Source organism: Anser cygnoides, chromosome 2, assembly GCF_040182565.1.
Source record: "Anser cygnoides isolate HZ-2024a breed goose chromosome 2, Taihu_goose_T2T_genome, whole genome shotgun sequence".
In the NCBI taxonomy this organism is placed as follows: Eukaryota; Metazoa; Chordata; class Aves; order Anseriformes; family Anatidae; genus Anser; species Anser cygnoides.
Window position 1 is genome coordinate 138,364,639 of NC_089874.1, and position 24,991 is coordinate 138,389,629.

General features: G+C 40.5%; 1 protein-coding gene across 3 annotated transcripts in view; it reads right to left on the reverse strand.

Moving 5' to 3' along the window:
• The window catches only part of TRIQK (triple QxxK/R motif containing), a 63,188-nt gene that overhangs the window by 32,960 nt on the left and 5,237 nt on the right, over positions 1 to 24,991 (reverse strand). For all 3 annotated transcript variants that reach the window (XM_013172358.3, XM_048075261.2, XM_066990591.1), the window contains exon 2: positions 12,432 to 12,512. In XM_013172358.3, coding sequence (XP_013027812.1) covers positions 12,432 to 12,492 — 61 coding nt within the window. In that variant the 5' untranslated portion in view covers positions 12,493 to 12,512. The remainder of the gene's footprint in view (positions 1 to 12,431; positions 12,513 to 24,991) is intronic.

Sequence of the window (24,991 nt, forward strand, 5' to 3'; positions counted from 1 at the left end):
TGTTTCTCTTTAGACTAAAAATTGCCTAAAACGTAGCTATATAAAGCAAAAAAGTTAACACTGAACCATGCGTTTCAACTTCTCTTTTTGCATTGGGGTAGAATAAAGATGGGGAAAATGATCCTTCATGAACTAATTTTTTTTCTGCTTTAGTTCACAGCGAAACGTTTTATTCTCCCTCTCTGAAGAGTATGTAAAAGCACTTCCCTCTCTGTCCCTTTCATGACGATTACTCATTACAATTTAATAGTTTTCTCTCCGCAAACACAACAGATCATATTTGCTTTTTCCATTAAGCCATTTGGGCAGAAAATCTTCCACAGAATATATGCTACAGGGTCTGTGGTTTTCCAAGCTCCCTATCAAGATACACAGAGCCTCCTGTGCTGCAGACAGGAGTCTGATTTTCTTGTACCTCTACCAATCATTTCCATCTGGTATTGTACTTAACAGGCTGATTTTCTGAGACACTTCACACTATGAAGTATGTTAAGGATTGTACCTTCAGTTCTATTTGATTTGCAATTTATTCAATGTTTCTCCCTGTACACTTCATTCTAGTTTGCACTGTTCCCATCTTTTCCAGAAAAGACACGGAGGACTGCAGTCTAGCTTTTCTGGAAAAGTATTTCTTCAGAGATAATTCCACTAATCATTTCATTCTGTTTCTTTCTAATCTTTGGTAGGCACAATACACTGTACTATGCTTGACCATAATGAAAAAGGCTGTGCCAAAAAAGAAACACATTTAGGTTTGGTTGTGCCTTTCGAAAGACAATGTCATTGTTCTCTGCAGAGAGTGCAAAATATCTCCCGAAATAGATGGACTTAAATGATAGTATTTGTTATTCATAATGTAATTCATCAAGATCTGACCCACAGACATCACCCAACTGAAATCAAAAGTGAATCCAAGGACATCAAGGAAAGCCTACATAGGAAGCTAATCCTTCTCACACTGCCTCCTAATCTGTACAATCTGCGTGTTAGATGCAATAAAGACTCTCTATAGACTGACTTGAGCTGTAGTTTGGCTTTACAATACGTTCAACAGCAATACCAGCTTATGGCACTTGTTGGCCTGGGTTCTGGCACGTGTCTCAGTCCCTGCAGCATGCCATCCTGCTCTTCAATGCGTATGAGCCCAGCTGCATGCAGCCAGATGATGAAGCTGGTAAGGGAATTGATTCAACTGCCCAGCACATCGTTTTCTTCAAGCTGGGTTAAAACAGCACACAAACAGCTGTGCCATTGCAAATGATGGTGTAGTATGCACTGTGACATGGGGAAGTAGCAAGATTCAAGTGCCTTAGATGGGTGTTGCTAAAGGTCACTTTGTAATGTCAACTGCACCCCCTGGCTATCTGTTTGCAGGTGTACTGCATATTATACAATGCCACTAGGAACTGGAATTGAACGGTCTGCACTATCCAGTTGCGAGCACAGTCCCTGATGCAGTTCATGCCCAAGGTAAGCAGCTCCCAGGCAATTCCCACACATGGCTCAAGAGTTAATATGGGCCCGGAGCAACTTCCAGGAAGCAGTCTGCATGCAGCCACTCTGTGTTAGGGATAAAGAGCTTAACAGTATGGTCAGGGGTGTTCGATGGCAGTTGGCCTCTGTGCCAGAAAGCAGTCCCAGGCTTAACTTACACGTGCAGATATGAGACATCAGCCCAAATTCAGACTTTTCACCTGTTAGAATAAAAGCCTACAGAGATTATTCTTACACCTCTTCACTCAATACCTCCAAAACTCCTACTTACATTCTACCTTAACTTAAAACTCCTTCCAGCTCTTCAGTGACATTGACTGAAGGTCCCTCAGGCAAGGCCTACACAAACAGTTGCACATTCATTCTGCCTGTGCTCTGAAATGGCTAGGTAAAAGCCATTTTCAAACTAGGCGATGCAGTGCCATAGAGCTCAGCATCATGGTCAAGTCAATTAGAATCACAGAATCATCTAGGTTGGAAAAGACCTTCAAGCTCATTAATTCCAACCATCATCCTGACCTGCCAAGTCCCATCTCTAAACCATGTCCCTCAGTGCCGTGTCCTCCAGGGATGAGGACTCCACCACTTCCCTGGGCAGCCCATTCCAATGCTTGACCACCCTCTCCATGAAGAAATTCTTCCTAATGTCCAACCTAAGCCTCCCCTGGAGCAACCTGAGACTGCTTTCTCAAGTCCTGTCACTTGTCACCTGAGAAAAGAGACTCTCACCTTCCTTGCTGCGACCTTCTTTAAAGCAGCTGAAGAGAGGGATGAGGTGTCCCCTCAGCTTCCTCTTCTCCCAGCTAAACAACTCCAGCTCCCTCAGCCGCTCCACATAACTCTTGTTTTCCAGTCCCTTCACCAGCTTCATTGCTCTTCTCTGCACGATTAGCACTGCTAAGAGGCAGGTCAGCATGTGTGCAATGCTCAAGGGGCCCGAAGCCGAAGGATTTAACACACCCTCTGAATTCAGTCTTGCAACAGCTTCAGTGAATCTGGGCCACTCTCATCAGTATGCCATAACCTTGAGCTGAAGGGACCATGTCTAATGCTGAGACACTGTTTCCTTCCATATGCTAGTTCATTATCCAGCTCCTCGCTGTTTTGACTGCCAACAAATAATGATGTTTTTCAACACTTCTCCGCTAGGAACTGAATGCACAAACATTGCATCATAAATGCCACCCAACATCTGCCAGGCAGTTACCATCTTCCCATGACTATCACCTAGGCTGAACCTGAGCAAGTGATTTAGTGATGAGCTGTGTCACATCCTGTTACCTATTACATCCTAGATTATCAAACCCCAATTCTAACAAACAAGAAAGGTATTCACAGGTATTTGGTTAAAATACCACAGGAAAATTATTTCTAAACAATTAAACACGTATTCTAAATTCATTGTTATTTTGTTAATGAAAAATCAGAAGTCATGATTCAGGTTGTCACTGCTGCTACAAATCTTATAGCGTCGATGCAGACATGGTAATAAAGACAAGACATTCACAAAATGTAAACTAAGGCAAAGGTAGCCTTTTTCTACCCTTTGTATTTAACAGGCAGTCAAAACTCTTGAGGATATTATTATTTAATATAGAAGTTATTTTAGAGCAATAGCTTTGCAGAGCAAAATCCACTCAGTCATTCCAATGTTACACACCTTATCTATGTAGCTGGGATGATTACAAGAAAAAGACTTCAAGTAAAATATTTCAGAGACTAAACAATAGATCAGTGACTTGCCTTATATTATCTGTAAATTTATTAATTGCAATCAGAGCACTCAGTCACAGCAGAGTACTGGTACATAACCTACATTCCACTTCTCACTGTATGGCTCTTTTGTTCACTTCATGGTGCTGTGTTGTACTGATCCAACAGCTACACATTTGAAACATCTCAAAATAACCCTGCCTATGTGAATATTTTCAATAGTGCATATTTTTGATCAGCCTTAACCATCAAGTAAAAGCAAATGACAGTTGCATCATGTTTGCAATTTCTGTAATTCCAATTCAAATTAAGCAATTGCCTTTTTATATTTTCATTCTAGCATTTTGAGCTCACTAAGATGCTTCTCCTGCTATTTCACTTCCCATCCAACACCCAAACCCTGAAAGTTATATTTAAGACTCAGCAGGCAATCCCATAAATAGTTCAAGACCTTGTAAACCACAATGAAGCCCATTCCTAACTTCTTTCTTCCAAAATAAGACATTATAGAAGAAAAAGCCTCCACTGAAAAAATATTTCAATTCAAATAAGTTACAGAAATCCCTGTCAACATGCAATTAATGGACCACATGACAACCATCACCAATATGTAAAAATTCATTACAAATTCATCCTGCAGAAGCCAGATGGCTGTTCTGTGGTCATGCTTACCCAGAACACAGACACCTAACACATTTTTTTATGGCCATAAATAGGTGTGATACCTGTTGAACTGGTCACGTCCTGAAGTATGAAATACAAAAGCCTCTCCAGTTAAACCTCTTGAAGGGAAGAGAATTGAACCAAGGGAATTGTATGTGTTTCCTTTCGCTTCAGTGGCCCCTGCAAAGCTCACCAGCCTCCTTGCTGCCTTCATTTCTGCTAGCCAGACACTGAGGGAGCAGCACAGATTTAATGGACTGCCACGCTCCACTGTGGGACAACGGCTGGGCAAAACCTAACAACACCAAATAAAATAGCTCAACATCTTGTAGCATTGTAAGTGAAGATGTGGTTACAGCTATGCATTATGTCCATCTTAAGCATCTAGCAAGAGCATATGTGGAAATATGCACTGACCATTTTATTTTTCTGCATTGCTGTCTGATGATAAAAAAAAAAAAAAGAGAAAATCAGATGTGTAGTTCATTGCTCAACTCTCCTTGCATTTATATTGAAATATTATTACTTACAAGTATAAGCACATGGAACACAAGCAGAGAATGAATATATATAAATACTGTATACATAGAAAAATGATGTCTGAGATTTTTTTATAAGAAATGTGTCTGAAGTTAGATTTACAGATTCACATTCAGATGTGAGTACTTTGAAGTCTACCCTTCATGTATCTGAGATAAGATTTTCAAAGGCTGATACAAGAATTTCTAAAATTGTTAAACTGCTCTGTCTCTAGATGTAATATATACATGCTTATGTGTCTACAGCAAAATTTTTATGTATTTTGGATAAGATGCAAAGAGGTTGTTTTAGGATGATTTTTGACTGCAAAAATGAATCCACTGAAGAATGGATCAGGCAGCTCAGAGAAAGCACAAGCACAAATATGTATCATTGCAAGAACCCTGTAGACACCAGCTACCTTACAGGAACTGCAAGTGCTTGAAATAACACCATACTGAAACGCAGCTCAGCAATTGGAAACACTGAGCCAAATTTCACTGTCATTTACACCTATAAAAAAAAAAAATCATAGCGACACCACTCAGTGAAATGGTGATATTGTTGATGAGCTTAAAATAAGAGCAGACTATGAGCCTCCATCTGTATAAAAGTACTAAACATGTGTAGTATAAACGTATAGTAGAAGTAGCATAATCAAACAAGTTCAAAGAAACAACAGGGATTTACTGTGGAGAAGGGATGGAAGCCAAGGGAGTTGGATTCTCCTATGAAGCCAGGCTGAGGGAGCTGGGGTTGTTCAGCCTGGAGAAGAGAAGGCCCCGGGCAGACCTTACAGCGGCCTTCCAGTGCCTAAAGGGGGCTACAGGAAAGCTGGGGAGGGACTCTTTGTCTGGGGGTGTAGGGATAGGGGAAGGGGGAACGGCTTTAAACTGAAAGAGGGGAGAGTTAGATTAGATATTAGGAAGAAGTTCTTCACTCAGAGGGTGAGGCCCTGGCACAGGCTGCCCAGAGAAGCTGTGGATGCCCCATCCCTGGAGGTGCTCAAGGCCAGGCTGGATGGGGCTTTGGGCAACCTGGGCTGGTGGGAGGTGTCCCTGCCAATGGCAGGGGGGTTGGAACTAGATGATCTTTAAGATCCCTTCCAACCCAAATCATTCTGTAATTCTTTGATTCCCCACCTTCCTCCTTACCATCATTCTCCACAGCACATGGCATGCTGCACACTCCCCTCCCGTCCCTGCTCAGTAATATCCACACAAACACAAGTACATATCCAGACCCACCACCACTTTCTATGCTCTCAGCCAAGGCAATAAAATACAGCTTTACTGCTTTGGACTTAAAAAAATAAGTGATCGCATACCATACGTGCTTAAAATCCATCATCAGTCTTCACAGAACATATTTAAAAACATCCCATTTGACAAAAAATGAGGATTGCATTAGTACAGCTAGTCTAGGTTTCACTTCATAGCACTGTTTCCCTCAGCTGCTCTTTAGTTTCCAAGAAGTGATGCCACTGGCATAAAATTGAAATTAAAGCAGCAATCACTGGCCAAAAGATATAGCTCAGTTTTTGTGACAAAGAAATTCATTCTCCATGGCACCATCACCCAAACAAGAGAATGACTACACGTGGTATGCGTGGCACATCAGCATAAAGTATGAAACTCAGCATAGGAGAAGATCGCAAAACTTGACGACATTCTCAAGTAAAAGCAAAAGGAGTGGTCTTTTTTTTTCTCCCCTCCTTTTCTCTTTATTATGTGCTTAATAGTATCTTTTTATTTAAAAACTCAAGAGATTAGAGTTCCATATGTATAAAAAAGTCCTATCTATTTATTGGTTTGTTTTTCTGCCCCAAAATAAATACTAGGAGAGGTCCCTTCCTTTTTGTCTCAACTTAAAATTAGTCAGAATAGCAGGCATTTGTTTCTGTACTTTTTCCCTTCCCATCTTTCCCCTAATAAATAGTTGACTGATACCAAATATGGGGGAAAAAAAAAGACTATTTAAAAAAGTAGGTTGGAGAATTTCATTCAATTGATATCAGTCCCGGTACATATTTGCTTGCCACAAAGGACAGCATTCTCAATGATCAAAATACTGCCTTCTGGTCCTGTGCCTTCTCTTAGCAGACAAAAGATACAGGAATTACTGTTTTGCGATAAATGGTGTGATTTTGAAATTTTCAGTACAAATTCAGTCCAAACATTTTTTGCTGCTGTTGGTGTTGTTTCAGAAATGAAATCTAAAATTTTGATGCTGACAACAAACATATCCTGATCCAAAACAAAACAAAAAAAATCACATTTCACTTCAAAGTACGTAACGTATTTCAAAAGAAAATATCAAAACATAACAGTTTTTCTTTTTCTGAGCTGAAAATAAAGACAATTAGATTTGAGTACGTATGGCACCATTCAGGATAAGGAAAGCAGAGGAACATTAACTCTTTAAAAAAAAAGAAAATGAACAATAATGGAAAACAATAAAAAAGGTGAGGTGGTAGAGAGTAAAGGGAGAGGAGTTTTTTTAACAGCAGGGCAACTGGATGTGGCACCCTGCCATGAGAAGGGTTTCCTTCTGGAGAAAAGGAGGCAACAGGTCCATGCTCAGGACTGAGCTGGTGGCTGGAGGTGGGAACTCCTGAGATGTCCATGCTGCTGCTAGTCACATCCTCCTCATGCCTCTCTCCACAATCTACTCCTTTATTTCATCAGTGCAACCACATCAGTGCAGATATCTGTGCACAAATAACTCCTGGCTGGGGAGGCTGGGCCTGCCCTCCTTTGTGGTCACCCAGCTGAGGTACTCTGTGCTGGAGGCTGGGAGGCCACAGAGCCCGTCCCTGCCCAAGGCGCTCATGCAGCCACACAAGCTCTTCTCCACCTCATCAGGAATGTAAGCCCTGACGCTAGGAGGAGGTGCCTTTGTTTTGGACAAGTCTCCAGCTCCCCACACTCAGGAGTTGTTGAAAAGGGGCCACTTCACCCACGGAGATGTAGCTGTTCAGGCTGATGGCCCTCTCTCCGCACCAGGGTCTCCAGGACTCCTATTCGGTCCCCTTTGCCTCTGCATGGCTGCGTGTGCGTTACACCAGCGAGCACCACCACCATCGAGCCATCACACTTGGCCTAGCACCTTGCGCTTTCCAAGACAAAAAGAGAATTTATTTTCATTCATAACTTTCACTCCTCCCCAGGGGCCGCACGGAGCCTGGCTTACCCCAGAGCTGTGCTTACACGTGTTACAGACATGCAGGATCAAGCCAGCGAGTCCAAGGACTCAGAGCAGACAATAAGCAGACCTTTGAGTCTCCAACTTGGAAGTTGAATGATTGGCAAACAACCTCTCCTCATGAAAAATTATGTTACAGCAACACAATAGTAATGTGAGCCAAAAGTATGTCTATTCCTGATTTGTAGACCAGGTTTTAGTTATACTATAATCCTCTCAGTATGCCTGCTTAGGATCCCGCAATCACACGAGTCATGAACACTACCCACAAATCCTGCGGCTCCTATGCTGAGCAAGTGACACACCAGATGAAGAGGGATGGAAAATATACATGTGGAATTGTTCTGGGAACTTAAAGCGTACATAACAGTAAACAAAGCAAATATGGTGCAAAACCTGTTGCTATTTTCACAGCATTTGTGAAGCAAAGCTACGTAGATGCGGAAAGATGCATGCTTCCTCACACCTCTCCTCTGATCCCAGCAAATTAAGCACAGCAGCACAAACAGCAGCAGTGATAAATAAATGCTACGCAGAGGAGCGCCTTGTCTGCTGCTGCATCGTGGGGGTGTACGTTGTGCATGCTCAGGTATAAATTTGTGTATGGGAGAGACAGTTGAATAAAGAACATTAAAATCACTTTGCCTCATGCTTCCCCTAGAGTGGGGGCTGCTGGAGAGGACTGAGCACAGACAAACTTCCATGGCGTTGTCCTTCCTCCTCCCCTCTTTCTCCAAGCTCTGTCCAAGTCAGCTTGAAAAGGCTGCTGCTGCCGTCCTCTGCCTCACTTGGGGACAGTCTTCAAGCAGTCAGTGCTAGTTTGGTCTGATAAGCAAAAACTTCCCTTTACTCCCTGTAGAAAAAGCAGTGCCACTGTTGGATACTGGAGCACTTGCAAGCACTACAGACAAATTTTGGCTAGCGGCAGAGATGTGGCTGGAAGCCAGATGACAGAGACAAGCAATATCAGTCTTTATTCTGGGGGAACCCTCTGAAAGCAAAAAGCAACTGCTAATGGCGCAGCAGCAAACAAAACACAAGCGATCCCTCACTTGTGAAAGAGAGAAAAAGAAGAATGAACTGAAGCGATCAACATGAACTTAAACCATGGCATAGGGCAAGCATGTGGTGTGCCGTATGGAAACTCAGAACAAAACAGAAAGCTTGGAACAAAATGAAATTAAAAATCTGCTTTTAGTTCAAATTACTCCACTAAAAACCTAATTGAAAATTGTGTTGAAGTTGACATGACTTTGTGACATGTTGTTCTTTGAAGACTGCATTTTCCATCCAAAAAAAGGTACTAAGAATGTTTCAATCTGGCTACCTTCTATTCAGCACGGCTAGGGAACAGTAAATCATGAGCTAAAAAATAACACCACACCATTAGTCAGCAAAAGATAGCTGTTCAGCCAGCAGACATCACAATATTTTCAAGACCCCGTACATGCTGAACACCTGGAGACAAAGGATAGCGATCATTCACAGATGGGTTTAGAACTGTAAAGGGACTTGATAAATTAAGTTTTTAAAGACAGGCCCCATGCAGCATCCCCTTGCCCACTGCTTCTAGATTATAACCTATCTGGGAAAGGTAATCCACCTCCAAAACACATGATCCTTCTGTCTCTCTTTTCTTACAGACAAGAATGACCTCCCAGAAGCTACACAGTCCTGGAGAGCGACAGCGTTTGGTAAGCTGGAGGGTCTTCTGCTAAGCTGCCTCACACTAATGCATCCCTGCAAAGGTATCTAAGCTGCCAAATCTAGGATTATTTGAAGACTAGATTTTAAGAGAAAATTGAAATTCTTCTTTTATGATTTTTAATAAGTACCTCAATGAAATCAGGCCATGAAGAAACAGATTAAACAGAATTAAAATTAAGAGACTGGAGCATCTCTCCTACCAGGAAAGGCTGAGAGAGCTGGGACTGTTCAGCCTAAAGAAGAGAAGGCTCAGTGGGATCTCATTAGTGTATATAAATACCTAAAGGGAGGGTGCAATGAGGACAGAACCAGGCTCTTTTCAATGCTATGCAGTGACAGGACAAGAGGCAATGGACACAAACTGGAACACGGGAAGTTCCATTTAAATATTAGAAAAGAGCTCTTTACATTAAGGGTGCTCAAACTCAGGAACAGGTAGCTCAGACAGACTGCGGAGTCCCCATTCCTGAAGATACTCAAAAGCCACCTGGACATGGTGATAGGCAATCTGCCCTGGGTGGCCCTGCTTGAGAAGGTTAAACCAGGTGACCACCAGAGGCCTCAGCCAACCTCAACCATTCTGTGATTCTGTGACAAACAGATGAGTTATCATCACTTGTAAAAGAAAAAAAAAGTCTTCCATACTTATCATGGTAAGAAAATCTGTTCATTGGAGCAGGTTTGCATTTATTGCACTAACAGACCTTGGGAGCATAAGGAGAATAGAGGGATAGCTCCACTAAGTTCAGTTACCAGGCCTGAAGCTAGCCTAAACTGCCTATATGTAAAACTCAAACACACTTGCAACATTAAAGTATAAAACCCTACCCATAAATTTTCAGCTCCCCCCTGTTACATTCATTAAGTTCAGTGGTGAGAGCAGAGAGCTAATTTCCATTGGCAAACTCTGCGGTTGTATTAGTGAACAACCAGAGTGGGAGCTGAAAAAACTATAATCAGAGCAAAAGGCAATGGATAGTCTATTTCAGTTCTTGCTCTCTGTCCTCTAAGGAATAATACAATCACAGAAACTGGAGACAGAAAAACACCTCGTAGGTTATATAGTTTATTTGCCTGCCAGTGTGAGATTCTTCCCTACAATAATTTTTAACACTTGCCTTTGCCAAGCTAAGAGCAGTGTGTCACTTCTAAGGAAAATGAGCTTATTATGAGACTCCTCAGACACTGCACTTTGCAGTACCCAATAGATCACGGTGCTGCATCATATAACAGGGAAGGTGCCAAATTGTTCAGACAACATGCTGTACAAGCCTAGCCCGAAACAGGAGAGCCAGCTACATGACAGCATCTCTCCGAGTGCTGGGCCCCAGTGTACATTCTCTTGTCTCCTTGCTACAACACAGCATCCTCTCCCTGCTCAAGTCACCGCGGATCAGTCCTGGAACATAGGTGTGAGACGTGCAACCATGGTGCCCAGTGGCGTTAGCGTGCAAGAAATACCTAAAGCTTTGAAGTGTGAGGTCATTTTGCAAGTCTCATACTCAGTGGCAGCTTTACCTTCTCACTGGTCCTCCAGTGGTCCAGCCTGGTCCCAGGGGGATCCTGCTGAAGGCAGAGCCTGGACAGAAGAATTTCCTGCTGGAAGGAGAGAAACTTCACGTACCAGAGTCCTACCCTGCTGAGAAGCCCTTCAAGACCCCTAGTCTCTGCTACCACGCAAAGGACTTCAAAAAACACAACTCCAACAGCAGTCACTCAAAGGTGTTCACAAAAAGAAGAAAAGCAACCCTAAAAGAGGTATCTGGAAAAGCACTGACCGCAACAAAAACCATGCGGAGATGATGTCAGAAAGCTGATGCAGTAAGCCTCTCTAAACACCCAGTTCCATGGGAAGCACTGTCTTGAAGATACACTGAGGGGTTTCTACTTCTTACCTAACCCACTCTGGTGAAGTATTTGAGGTGTCATCTTCTCCTAGGCAATAGTTTCCTTGCAGGGTTTTCTAAATTGCACGAAAGCACAGAGCCCATCTGAACATTTTCAGTATATTTGTTTCCCATCTGTAAGTGTACTTGGAGATTTTCAACCACGTTTCTATCTCAGAGAATTAACCAAGGAAGTCTGCCACACTAACTGCCCAGGATTAGGAAACACAGAGCATTCTGTAGATAGTTAAAAAATAAAATAAAATAAAATAGTCCCTTACTTTGAACTTTAAATGCAGAAAAGCCCATTAAAACAATTATATTAAAATATTAAGGTAGCACTAAATAAATTAAGGCACACTAAAATTACAGTTGTTCACATAACCTTAGCTCGTCCACCATAAGAATGTGCATTATAAACAGCCTTTTCTTCCCAGACACTTGCTGTTTTTCCACATATTTAAACACAGATGTGGGTGCTTAGCAACTGTGAAACAAAATCATTTACTTAAATAACTAAGTATAGATTAAATTACTTCACTTTATATATGTACTTTAAAAATATTGTATCTGTTTTATAATATTTTACACCTAGAGAGACAGACTCCTCATATATGGATTCCAAAAATTAGTCACTTACCTTCGCATATAAGCTATGAAATAGGGATTTGTGTCTGCTCTGCGTGTATCTGTGTGAGTGTATGTGTCTGTGCATGAATACTTTGCATACAGGTTACCTACATTTACAATGGGTAGCAACAAGAAAAAAAAAAAGAAAATAACTTATTAAAATGTTAAAAGTATTTGAATAATGTGAAAATAAATGTAGTTATACCATGTAAAGGTCTGTATCATTCAGCATATCAAAAATTGTTATAAGCATAAACACTTATTGCTTTCAGAAACGTCCATATTTCAAACTGGAGACAAACAGGAAAATAATGAAAGTTCCAACAGTTCAGAAACATCGTGTAGCCACCTAACTGCAGCCTTTCACTAACAATCCTAAATACAGAAGGTGGATTTTTTAAGTTACACAAAACAAAGTCTGTATAAAAGGTTTTGCTGAATGAATTAGTCAACAGCATACAACATGTTTTCTCAGAGTGTCCATTATTTTGCATCACTTATTTTAAGCAACACAAAGCTTTGGAGCAGAAAGAATACGTTTTGTTAAACCAACTAGTCTACCTGCACAAAACAGAGGTTTTTTTAAGCACACAAAGTTTTCTTCAGATCTCTTACCTATTTGTTTCCTGTATTGGTCAACAGGAGTCCTTGCTGTAGAGGCATCTTTTCTACCCATTGTTTTCAATTTGAAAATCACTGTCAGTACCAGAAGAAAAGAAGAAAAAAAAAAAGACATTATTCCTAAATAACTTACTAAGGAAATAAATGTTTTCTAACACCAACAGAAACTGTAACAAACAGCATTTACTATATTACACACAAAGATGGAAGCCTACCCAGAGACACCGAGACACCAGAGTTAATCATCACCATTCTAAAAACCATTAGATTAATTCTAAACATACCTTTTCCCCCACTGCATAGGTTATTAACATTACCAAATACTTGTTACCTTGAGTTCAAAAAAAAAAAAAAAAAGTATTTTAAACTGATTGTTCTGTTATTTAGCTTTCAGTACCACCATTGAATTTCATTCCATGTATATATGTAGATATATATATTTAGTAAACCACAGAGGGAATGCAGCATTGTGAGCTTCTCCTATTAGTGGTAAACACATCTATGCAATGGGCATGGGTCTGAGGCAGGACTAGGCAGGGTGTGTGCACCCACAGGCGTACCTAGTCAAAAAAACTAAGGGATTTCTCCCCAGGCCACCTTGAGCAGAAGATAAGAACAGATACCTAAAATACAGCAATCTCCCACTCTCCTACCTTCCTGCCATGGTCTTTAGAGATCCACAAATGGAAAGAACATGGAGATTGATGGTGAAAGCTGTGAAATCTTCTGTGAACAAGCATCACTGAGCAGCAATCGAGCAACCCCCCAGTACACCCAAGTAACGTGCAGTGCCTTAATGGGCCACCATTCATACCCTCACAGGGTTGCTACAAATGTCTCAAGAGATACCGTAAGGATGCTCATTTCATCCTCTTTTCTATAATCAAAAAATACCTGGCAAGTCACGTTCATTGCTGAAAACACTAGTTTTGAAACTTTTCCACTGGGCTGAAGACAACCCTTCTCACAGTGATAAATCCCACCGTGTGAAGACATCCCTTATCCTACCGATGCCTTCACCCCACATTTGATCATATGTATGGCACAAACGTCCTACCACCTAGCCCTGTGCACACCGGAGGACTGATGTTCTCCAGAAGTGCCAGATTTACCATCTCAAGCCCAGAGCAACTCCAGCAAGCGCAACTGTTGGCCAAGATGCGGCACAAGATTAAGTATTTGCCGTTTCCCAATGGACCTTGACGAGGACAGTGCCAAGGGCAAACTCCTGCGTCACCACAAACCGTCTGCAGATTGTGCACATACAGCCTTGAAGGATGGACAAGTTCCACGTTAGGCACCACCAGCTGCTAGGGGAGTGCCCCCCGGTTCTGCCAAGGCACACTGTCTGGGGAGCGTAGCCCCTGAAGGCACTGCCATGCCAAACCATGCGCAGAAACACGTGCCAAGTCTCTGCTGAATGGGCTACGGTCGGCGTCACAGCCTTCAACAGCCACGGTATTACATTCTTAACTTCAAACAAGGTTCGAAGTAGACGATCCCATCAGTGATTTGTGCATTTAAAACCATACAATCTCTTTTTCTGTATTTATCTCTTTTATAAGATTTATTAACATTTAATGTCAAATAGCAAAACTGTCGCAACAGAGACTGAACCAGGCTCCTTTAATTCAAAGGGTGGGATATGGGATGTAAAATGAACTTTGGTGCTCAAAAATCAGCAACATTTGCTAATGCAATAACAAGATATAAAAGAATATTGCTATTTTTTAATCTGAACTGAAAACTCAATTATAGTGTTCTAATGTTTCCACACATTACTGTGGTTTAATTCAGAGAATATTCTCATTTTATCTAAAATGCATAAGCAGGAAGCTGTAATCCATCGGGGTTTTTCCCCCTCTATTATGCTTCCCAGATATTCTCTTGACTGATACTCTCAACATAGCATTCACGTTGTAATAACAAGAGTGGAAAATAAAGGTAACACTCCAACTTCCAGCTAGTTGAGAAGATAACAGATATTTTTTGTGCTGCAGAACTAGTTCTTGGCTTCTTTTATGCAAGAAACTGTTTTGACTTGCCTTTTGCAATTTCAATAGCCTACAAATGTTTTGTAACAAAATGTCAGCTGTGAAAGATGTTTGCAGTCTTAGCAGTGCCAACAAAACACAAGAAGAGGAAGCAGACAAAATTATTTCCCGTTATTTGGGAACACGGCTGGCCTACTTTAGCAGAGCCTCTGCCCGCGTGGCTCGGCACCACGGACCCCGGCATCTAGAACCTGAAAAGGCTGCGGCTCTCCTTTGTTCTTCAAAGCCACGCAGCCATCATCCTGCATTTCCACCGCTTTGATGGTTAGATAGCAAACTCCCGGGAAACCCACGGAGACATTAGCACATACAGCCGCAACGTCTAATAAGACAGCTATTTGCATAAAAGATCAGCCACAATTTAAAACGTGTTGTGATAGATGTGGAAGGGGAATAGCAGATCTATATTAGCATGTACGAAACCATGCTTGTTTTCACAATGTAATTCCTCGGGGACCGTGGCTCATCACCTTCTCTTGCGAAGAATCCTCCGTTCCCCGAGGAAGTAACTTGCTACGAGCCAGAGTTAAACTGAAATATGGATTAATAAGAGATAGTATTTATTATGTATGAATCTCGCTGTAGGAATGGCTTCAAACGCAACTTTCCTGATCAGATTTCCGTAAAGGAAAAGCCAGGATCCTTTATGACTCCTGAAACCACCTGAAAAGAGCCATTCCCCCATTTAAAATAGCAGCGGTCATCATCCCGCAGCAATCGGTCATGTTAAATTTGCTGCAGGAAATTTGTCTTTTTCCGCTGTCTTGGGCAGCCCCAGCCCCTCCGACACCAGCAGGTTGAGGACCCGGCCTCTTCTCCATCTCTCTGCAGAAGAGGGACCACATGGAGCAACATGCGGCAGCTGTCGGGTCCCTGGCACGTCAACGATTTTGCGACCACCCGAAAAGATGCAACGGAGCTGCTCTTTTCACTGGCTACTAAACGTACTGCAAGAGTGATTTCAGATCACATGAAGTCACCGTGAGCTCTCAACTTCCGAGCTTCTTCAAAAGAGGATTTTAAGAAAATGAAGCGAGGTTGACTGGAATGATTATTTGTTTATTGCTATTTCACAGACTCCACAAGGTCAAAAGGATTTCTTTGTTTTTGTGGTTTCCTTAATTGTTTTCTCACCGTCTTTCCCTTCCCGCTTAGTAATTCACTTTTGAAGGCTTACACCCTCAGAAGAACAGATGATTTTTCTTTTCCTCCTGTTCTATTCATTAGCAGTGACTGATAATAATTAATGCACACAATAAATTGCCTATTATCACCTCCAACCGTCAATAGCATTTTGTGTTATAAAACAGTTCTGAAAGTCCATTCAAGGGCTGACCACAAGTGTTTAAATCCCAACGCACAATTCTTGACCAAAAAAAAAAAAAAAGAAAGAAAGGTAAAGTCATTATGTTAATGAAACAGAAATATGCTGTGATTGACTTCAAAAATAATAATAAAAAATAAGTGCAGGGACTATATAGCACAAAGACTGCACTTTATGCATTCATGGTGCAATACAAATGATTAATAATAGTAATAAAGCTTGGAGTGTCTATCAGAGAACACACAAAGACCTACATATGTGCATATGTACAAACTACCTTAGCAGTGATATTTGACAGTCTCCTATGTCTGAATTCTTCAACAATAAGCTGCCTCAGTATTAACAGAGGACACCTTAAAACAATAAAAATAATCTATGGGATGACTATTTTTGTTGCTGAAATATAGCTAGTCAGTTTAAAGAAACACTTACAAAAAAGAACACTGCAGAACAGAAAAGTACTGTGACAAGTTGTAATTGAAAATGCAGGTGAATGCACAATGAATATCTGCATATATTAAGAAACACCTTATCTTTAATTACAAATGGATATCAAACTTAAAATTCCTTTTTTGTTGTCTTTTTGTTGGATGCAATGCAGGTTAATAATTTCAACTCATAACCCAAACCGTTTCTGAGTATGATTCAAAGCCTACTGTCAGTGAAAGAACTGTTTTTCATCAGTCACTTCCATAGTCCACAGTTTAATAAATAACAGATATTATGGTTCTTACAAGATACACGAGATAAAAAATAGCCTTTTAGCCTCCTCAGGTAAAATCCAAGGAAGTCACTGGATTCTCTGTGATCATCAAAGAATAGGTAGCTCTGCACTTAAAGTGAGAACATGTCTGCAAATATATATTTTGGACATTATTGCTGATATTTTAATTGGCTATTTTGTGTACCACCTAATTACAGTAACCGTATTCTGTGTATAGCAAAGGAAGGAATTTAATGCAAGCAACCAGCAGCCAAAACTGCAGGAATAATGCAACTGAATATTTTATTCACACTTTGGTCAGGAATAAGAATTTAAAAAGCTTTACCAGTACTTAAAAAACATTCACTGGCTGACCTAAACATGTCTTATTCATTAGTCTTACAGCAGTCTTCACCGTTCCTCTGGAAACTTTCTCTCAAAGGATGAGCGTGCTATTTCAAAGGAAAAAAATACTTGCCCATAGTGCTTCTGGTAGAATCTAGCTCTGCTTTCCTTGGGGACTTTTTATTTCCTTTTTTTTTTTTTTTTTTTTTTTAATAAAAGGAATTTAACGTATTTTTAATTTAATTTGATCTTGGAAGTAGTGGAGATCACTTTAAATTCAGTTAAATTTGGAAAAAAAATAACCAAAAAAAAAGCCCGAAATGTACAAAGTCAGGTGGAAAAAATGTTGCTCAAATAACCCACGGTTATATCCATGTAGGAATTACAACTTTTATTCTGCCACGTACCAGGCTGTTTGGTAGCTCCATGTAAGCAGTAGGAACAGAACTCCCATTGCTACTTCCAGGAAAACTTCTTTGTGCTTCGGGGAAAGGTGCTGCTCTGCTCTTAGTTACACAACACCTACGAAACCCATGAAATTAGCTCCAAATTTATGTTCAAAGGCAGTACACGGGTAATAATATTCCATATGAACACTTAGTATATTCTCTGGGCCATTTCAAAATCCTGAGCATTCATCATAACCCATTATGAAAAATAAATTCCAACAACAACCCAGATTAGTTCCACCTAATTTCAGGAATGTGAGACACCTAAATTCTGCACAAAGGCCACCTCGACTACCTTTGCAGTGAAAGAAGAGATGCAATGCTAAGAAAACCAAATCCAAATCACCTCTAGCAGTTCTGCTTCTGGGAGACTATGCTCCTAGATTGCAAAAACAAAGATTTTTAGATTTTTTGAAAGACTTCATAATGATGTAAATTTGTGTTTTGTGTTTCTTTCTTTTTTTTTTTTTTTTTTTAAGCAAAAAGAGACTTAAAATTGTCAGAGGTTCCTTCTATGCCCAGCAAAGTTTGTCACAACTTCTACAGGAAGAAAAAACAAAATGTACTTGGCCAAAACTCACTCATAAAAACATTACTTAGAATATATCTGTACAGTAATTGGTTTTATAGTACTACTTATAAAAAGCATGGCATTTTGCAGATGTGTGTTCCTATTTTAGGGATTATATGCACCTTACATTTACTTTTCATTATTAGGATTTTTTATTTGTCTCCAGAACCAAATTCCCTACGGATTTCAGAGCTGAACAGAGCTATACCATCTGTGAAACATTTATAAGTTTTAATTTGAAGACAGATCTTCGTCCAACCAAATTTAAAATTGCAAACTTTCAAAGCTGAAAGTTTTTTTGTAAGAATAAATGACGGCATTGGTGCGTCAAGAAAATACCCTTGAAGTTCACGAAGGAGAAAAGCATCCATGTGGTTCACTTCTGCCTTGCCAGACAGTTCAACATGTAGTATTTCCCAAAGGAAAGAGCTAAAGGGGAAATCACTGCTAAAGGGAAAATTATACAATAAATGACACCATATGCGGTATTTCAGAACTAACATTCTTCAAAATACCATAATCTGTTTAAACATTTTAGGGGGTTATGGTAGAACTCAGAGGTAAATGGGTGGAAAGAGGCTCGGGCGAGCACCTAGCCCACCCTGTGCTCTCTGCCACCTGAGTTAAAACTTCATCAAGTCCGGAGCAACCATGGGAAGCAATTACTTGTTCTGCCTCAGCACGTGAAGCAGCCGCAGCGAAGGTTTCGTGGCTCAGTTAAATACAGGCAGCTTTATTCCTGCTTTGATCGCCAGCACGCACACCTTCAGCACTCATTTCCTTTGATGAAGTAGGGAATAATTTAAATAACAGGTATAAAGCAAGGGGTCAGAGACCTTAAATTTAAAAATCAGCTAAGTCTGTCTAAGCACTTCACTTTTAATATGTTATGAAGTTACAACTCTTGCATTTAGTAGAGCACCACGTGGCTTCACTGAGCTCCTATCCCCAGACCTCAGAAACTTTGCTTTGCCCTGCTGGATGGCACTGTGTGGGAACAGCAACTTCTTCCTTCCCTTCTCTGAATTGGAAAATAATTCCTCTATTCTTTGTTGCGTTGGTTTTGAGAAGTGACAAAAACCCGATTTTTTCCAGATGTTACTGCTTTCCTGGATTTGCCACAGGTCATAGCTTGCTGGGTGCTTTAATTATACACACTTTCTAATTCCTCATTTGAAGATCTTAAGCTTAGGCTCATCTTTGATGGAAATAAAATTCTTATTTCCTACTTAAATTAGAAGAAATATTTAGGGAGTAATTATACTTCCCTTCAGCATGTTCACCTTAAACTGGAGGTCACAACCACCCAGAGGACCGAATGTCTGATTTTTGACATTTTCAGTGTTGCAAAACGGGACACAACCTTCAGTGAGAATAATACAGTCAGTTTTTGAAGTTATTCACAATAAATAAATCCATATTAATATCTTTGTTGTTTCCATTGTGACCTTTTTTTTTTTTTTTTTGCTGGTGTTGTACCATTAAAAATACATAATTTCTGAGTGAATTATTTAAAAATTAGAACTGTTTAAAGAAATACATCAAAATAAGATATTTTGAAACTGGTGGAGTTTTTCCTTGCCTCTCATCCCATCTTTCAAAAAATGTTTTTAAAGTACATTAGGCTACGTTTCAGCCTATTTTTTCCCATTATTTCTATTACTGATATCCCACCTACTTCGACTTCATTTTCATTGAACTTTGTCTAGCGTTCATGGTGAAATACATCTCTCAGCAAATAGTCCATCCCCGCCTGCCAATCAGCCTAATAAATAGAAACCAGGAGAAAAACAAGAGAGAATAGCCACAAATCAGCCACACAGGCAAAAAGCTGGGAGGCAGACAAGCGTGTCCTTCTGGTCCATATTTCACTGCAGTGTAATACAATGTCCCATCACACATGACTTCGAGCCATAATAATTGCTAAAACTGGCCACCATGCATTTAGTCTAACGATTGCCTCACTTCTTACCTTGAGCAAGCACGCAACAGTTGAAAGCAGGCTACAAATGGCAGCAGCAAATAACACTTCAGCACACGTAGACCTAATTGTAACACTTCAGCAAAACTGAATTATTAGCTCCATCACAAAACCCGGTATTCGAAAGGACTTAATGTTCAGAATATTTTTTTTTCCCCCTCTGAAACTACTGCAGCTCAATAAGTATTAAATCGCCTCATCTGTAAATGAAGAAAAACAGTTGTATGCCCCTTTCGTTGTCTCCCATGATATTTTAGGGATTCGGGAAAGCAACTAAGCTTTATATATATATATATATATACACACACACACACATATATATATATTCTAGTCACTATGTAAAAGAACCATTAAGTGTAAAGAGTTGAGTTTAGTGGGTTTGGCGGGCTTGGCATCTACATTTTCTTCTGTTTTCCAATAACTGATTAAAGACAGAATAACCTGTGAACCTTCCCCGTAAAGACCAGAAGATGAAGCTGACATGCATTTCCTTAGCCTAAATGCACCACATCATTTTTGCATTTTTTCTTCAAAATTGTCTGAGGTGAAAACCAGTAGAAAACCAGAATCTACAGGATTTAGCACTAACATAGCAAATGTAAAGTTCAGCCCTACAGCACTTAATAATGAGCTTAATAGTCCGGCTTAGTGAACAGACCCATAGATGTTAGCAGCAGCATTTTCAAAACCAAGTCCTACTCTACTGGCTTTGAAGGATTAGGCCATAATTGGGTGCAGAGTTTAATACAGCTTAAATAACATCGGTTCAGTAGGTTCCAAAGTAGTTCGAAACAATAGCCCAAGCACACTCTCTGCAGATTACATCTAAATTGCTCAAGACTTGGCTCTCCTGAAACCTACCTAGACAGCCCATTAAACACAATGATTTTTAAGACAAAGAACAAAGTAATAGTGTACACGATACCATCTCTTGAAGAGGTTTATATTCTATTTGGGAAAAAAAAAAAAAGTGAGCATAAAATCATTGATATCTATCAAAATATGAATCTTGAAAAAAAAAATGAATTAAAGGAGTGTATCAAAAGCAGGATAAAACCTTCATATGTGGAAACAGTCAAATGAAAAAAATGAACTCTGATAGACATCAGAAAATGTGTTAAACTCTTTTGTTGCCTTGTTTCAAGGCAAAGAGTACAAGCTGGAGTGTAGCTGGAAAGAAAAGGCAGCAAAAAGAAAAAACAGCAGACAGAAGAAAAATGTCAATTGGAATAATGGCAGGTTATGTGAACTTTTGAAGGTGCCTGGTGCAATCATTCAGGCACATCTGCCTGGGTCCTTCCTACAGCCTTCCTTGTAAGACCGTGGGATGGGAGGAGACTGTGTCCCTATCTATTGCCAGTATTCCCAAAATCTCAAAGTGTGTGGGTGTGTCACAAGGAAGCAGAAATTTTGCTGCAAATTCCATTGTCCAGGAGAACGCCAAAGGAGAGGATGGCACCAACGGAGATGAACACACAGAAAAAATGCAGTCATTTGGATGTCTGAAGTCACACAAAATTGTATTTATTGTGAAAATATTAGTAGAATACAAAATCAGGAGGAGGGGGAAACACTGCCTGAAACAGAGCCTGGTGGATCGCGCCTGACCAACAAAAACCACTGGAGCATACAGTAAAACGAGTCCTGGCTGGCTTTGGTAAGAATCATAGAATCATAGAATGAATATAGAACAAAAATTCGACACTAATAGCAAAAGAAACTGCAGGTCTGTTTTCCTCCTGGTACACACTAAGCCTTACTGCCATCCTGGTTATTTCCATACTTTTTTTTTCTTTTTCTTTTTTTTCTTATAAGGTATGAAAACCCACACTAATATAGTCTAATATAGTACAAGCATCTTTCCAGCTTTTCGCTCTTCCCAGCACTGACAGTGCTCAGGTCAGGATTGCTCAAAAGCAGACAAGTTTGGTCAGAGAGCCATTGCCCTGAGCTTTTTCTTCCAAATACCATTCCCTCCCCTTGATGGTCTCCTCGAGGTACAGCACAGATTCTATAGAGTCCTTCTATGGTCAGGATACAGAATTGAACACAGCCTATACAATATACATTACTTGTGTGCAGTAAATGACAGAATGCAAGTACTTTGGATTCTCTACTCTGCATATATGGCTATGTTTTAGCACTGTACCCACATTTAGATCATAATTTCCATGGGTATATATAAACACACATGAAGATAAACAGGCTCTCTTCTCATGTAGAACTGGAAGAATTCATCCAGAAGCTTCGCTTCGTAAATCATTTCAGATGTATTTTACTGAAGCCATAAAGGATATTAGCAAGTGCACTGGGACCTTTTGTTTTAAATTACTATGATCTGTTACTTTAACAGAAGTTACTAATATTATTTAACCCCACTGGTGTACTTAAAATGAAAATAGTTTGAAGCTTTTTTAAATAGGTTTTGTCTCTATAATAATCATTTTTCCAGAATACCCTCTTCCTACTTAGCCTGTTAGTCCGCTGCTTTGTATACCCAGAAAGATACTGAGAGAATCCAGACTTTCAAATTATCCTGTCTTTCAGAATAAAAAGTTAAAAAGCAATCTAAGAATGCTCTGTTAACCTTTTTACTCCAAATTACAGAAAGATACATTCACAAATTAAATGGTATATGTCAGAAAAATCCAAAGAAAGAAACATCCGTTCTTGCTTTGACCATTTTATGAACACAGATTAAAAAATCCCAAATTATCAGCTGATGAAATTCTTTGTGGTTCCTCTAAAATCATACTTACATTTACTCATGCCTAAGTCTAAGGTCGAAAAAACACATTATAGAAAGCTTTCTACGACGCACTCAAATATCAAAAAAGAAACAATGCTTTCCGCATCACGTGTAATGGAAAGAAATGACAAAATCACAGGGGTGCCACCCAGACTTGCCTAGGACGCCCAACACTATGTACATAGGAGGGACAGGTGTCTAACGTCATGCTGAAGACCAGCATGAGCGAGGTAAGGAAGATGTGTGGTCAGAAACCCACTTTCAAGCACACTGCCAAAGGCAGGCACCACTACCAAAGCACCACTGCCATTAGCAGCAGTAAGCCTGTGTTTTCACCATTTTTGCAATTTCGTTTCGGAATACACTTTTCTGAGAAATTACAATTAGAAACAACATTCCAGCACTGGTCTTACCACAGGGATTTAAACCGCCTTCCCACCTCCGCCCCGACCTACACTAGGCCGCACCAGCCCCTTTTGCCACTGCCCTGCACCAGAGGCACCTTTGGCCGCAGGAGCGTCCTTACAGACCCCAAGTTTCTCATGGCCCCAGCTTTCCACCCAGATAAGATCATTCGTTCTTCACACGCAACCAGCACTCCTACTTCCTAAATACATTTGCAGACAGATCTCATTCTAACAAAGAGACTCGTGCTGTGGTGATCCCAGCCATGCTATCACGAAGAAGCCAGGCTTCTTCATCAGCCCAGCAGCCACCAAACCACCACAGTTTGTCACGCTATTCCTTTTACGTTTACTCCTAGACAACTGGCTAAAACAATGAAAAGCATCACACCCGAAACTAACTCTGCTGAGAGCCCCCACAAGCTCTCATCCGCTGACAGTGGCCTCCAGCCATTGCTTCTGAGTGCTGGCAGCTACCCAGCTCTTTATCCATTTTATTGTTACTGTACAGTCCTAATTTTTAAATTAATTTTAATCTAGTAACAGTAAATCAAGGACCTAATCAAATTTAAATGTTAGCTATACGAATAGGGTACTTTCAGTTTGACAGTCAAGACACAAAAACAAAACAAATAATCCATTGCTTCAGGTTAACTGTTTCCTTTTGGCAGGGACATAAGTAATACAAAACTGGTCTTGCAGAAAAGTGATGTAATCTTAATTGCAGGCAGCTTAATCAGCTCCATAAACAATGAGTTCAACACTAAAACTGCCTACTGGACAATTTCTGTGGCATACTCCCTGTGTGACCGAAGGATTTATGCTCTCTAATAAGAGCTTTTGGGCACGATCACTTTTAAGGGCAGACAAAACCAGAAGGTGAGAGTTGAAGAAGAGGTGATGATATGGTAAAGCCAAGCACTGAAATGTCTCCCAAGCTGATTTGGTACAGTAATAGGTGGAAAATACAGATTATCTGAAAAACAAAGTTAAAAACACGTTCACCTGAAACTACAGGGGAGTCTAATGAACTGTGGGCATCTCCGAGGGTTTAAGATGCTGCTGCCCGCAGCTCTGTGCCAGGGGTGACATGATTGCAAGAAAAGGCAGCAAGGTGGGGTGTATTCTGCTCCGGGAGCCCTGTTCACAGCCCATGCAACAGGTCAAGACACTGAAAAATAGGTTTAGGTTAAGGTGAGGGAAGCGAGATGCACGTAGTGCTGACTCTTCCCTACAGGCTGCAACCAGAGCCGGAGACGTGGGGAGAAGGCGACCAGCTGGCAGCATCTTCAACCACTGCATCGAAGGCTTCCAGAGCACATCTGTCAGGGCCAGTCATGAAAAAAATCGAGTGCAAGAGTTTGTAGAATTGAGAACTTCATATGCACAGATTACAATGAAAACACAATAGCCAAAAGCACAAAAAGCTACAAAGGCTGATTGATAATGTAAATGTGAGCAGGAATTACCATGGGTAAACTTAACCTTTTCTTCATTTACATCACACAGCGCAGCCAGAAAGAAAACAATTGAAACTTTGAAATCTACTACGCTTCCAACCCAATCTGTTTCCCCACTACAAAAAACAGTTCATAACATAAAAGGTTATTCCGTCTCATTATTTATTTTATTTCAGTGGAAACACATGAGGATAAACGTGGCTTTCTGACTAGAGGCAACCAGCTACGGGCCATGTAACCTAAGCTTTTATTTTGTTGTCTTACTTAAGAATAGAAATAACAGCATTAGTAGCTGACAACAAACCGGTCCTGTGCACAAAATGGTACGCTTCAGCATGCCCTCTGGATTTTAACTTCCCAACACTATTCTCAACATTAACCTAATGCTAACCTTTGCTCTTTTCCTCTCTCATACTTGCCCTTTCTGGCATAAGTGCCTTCTCCACTGTAAGCTTTTGCTGTCAGAACAGTCCTTCCCCGTTTATTCACTTCACCAGCTCAACAGCTATTTCTG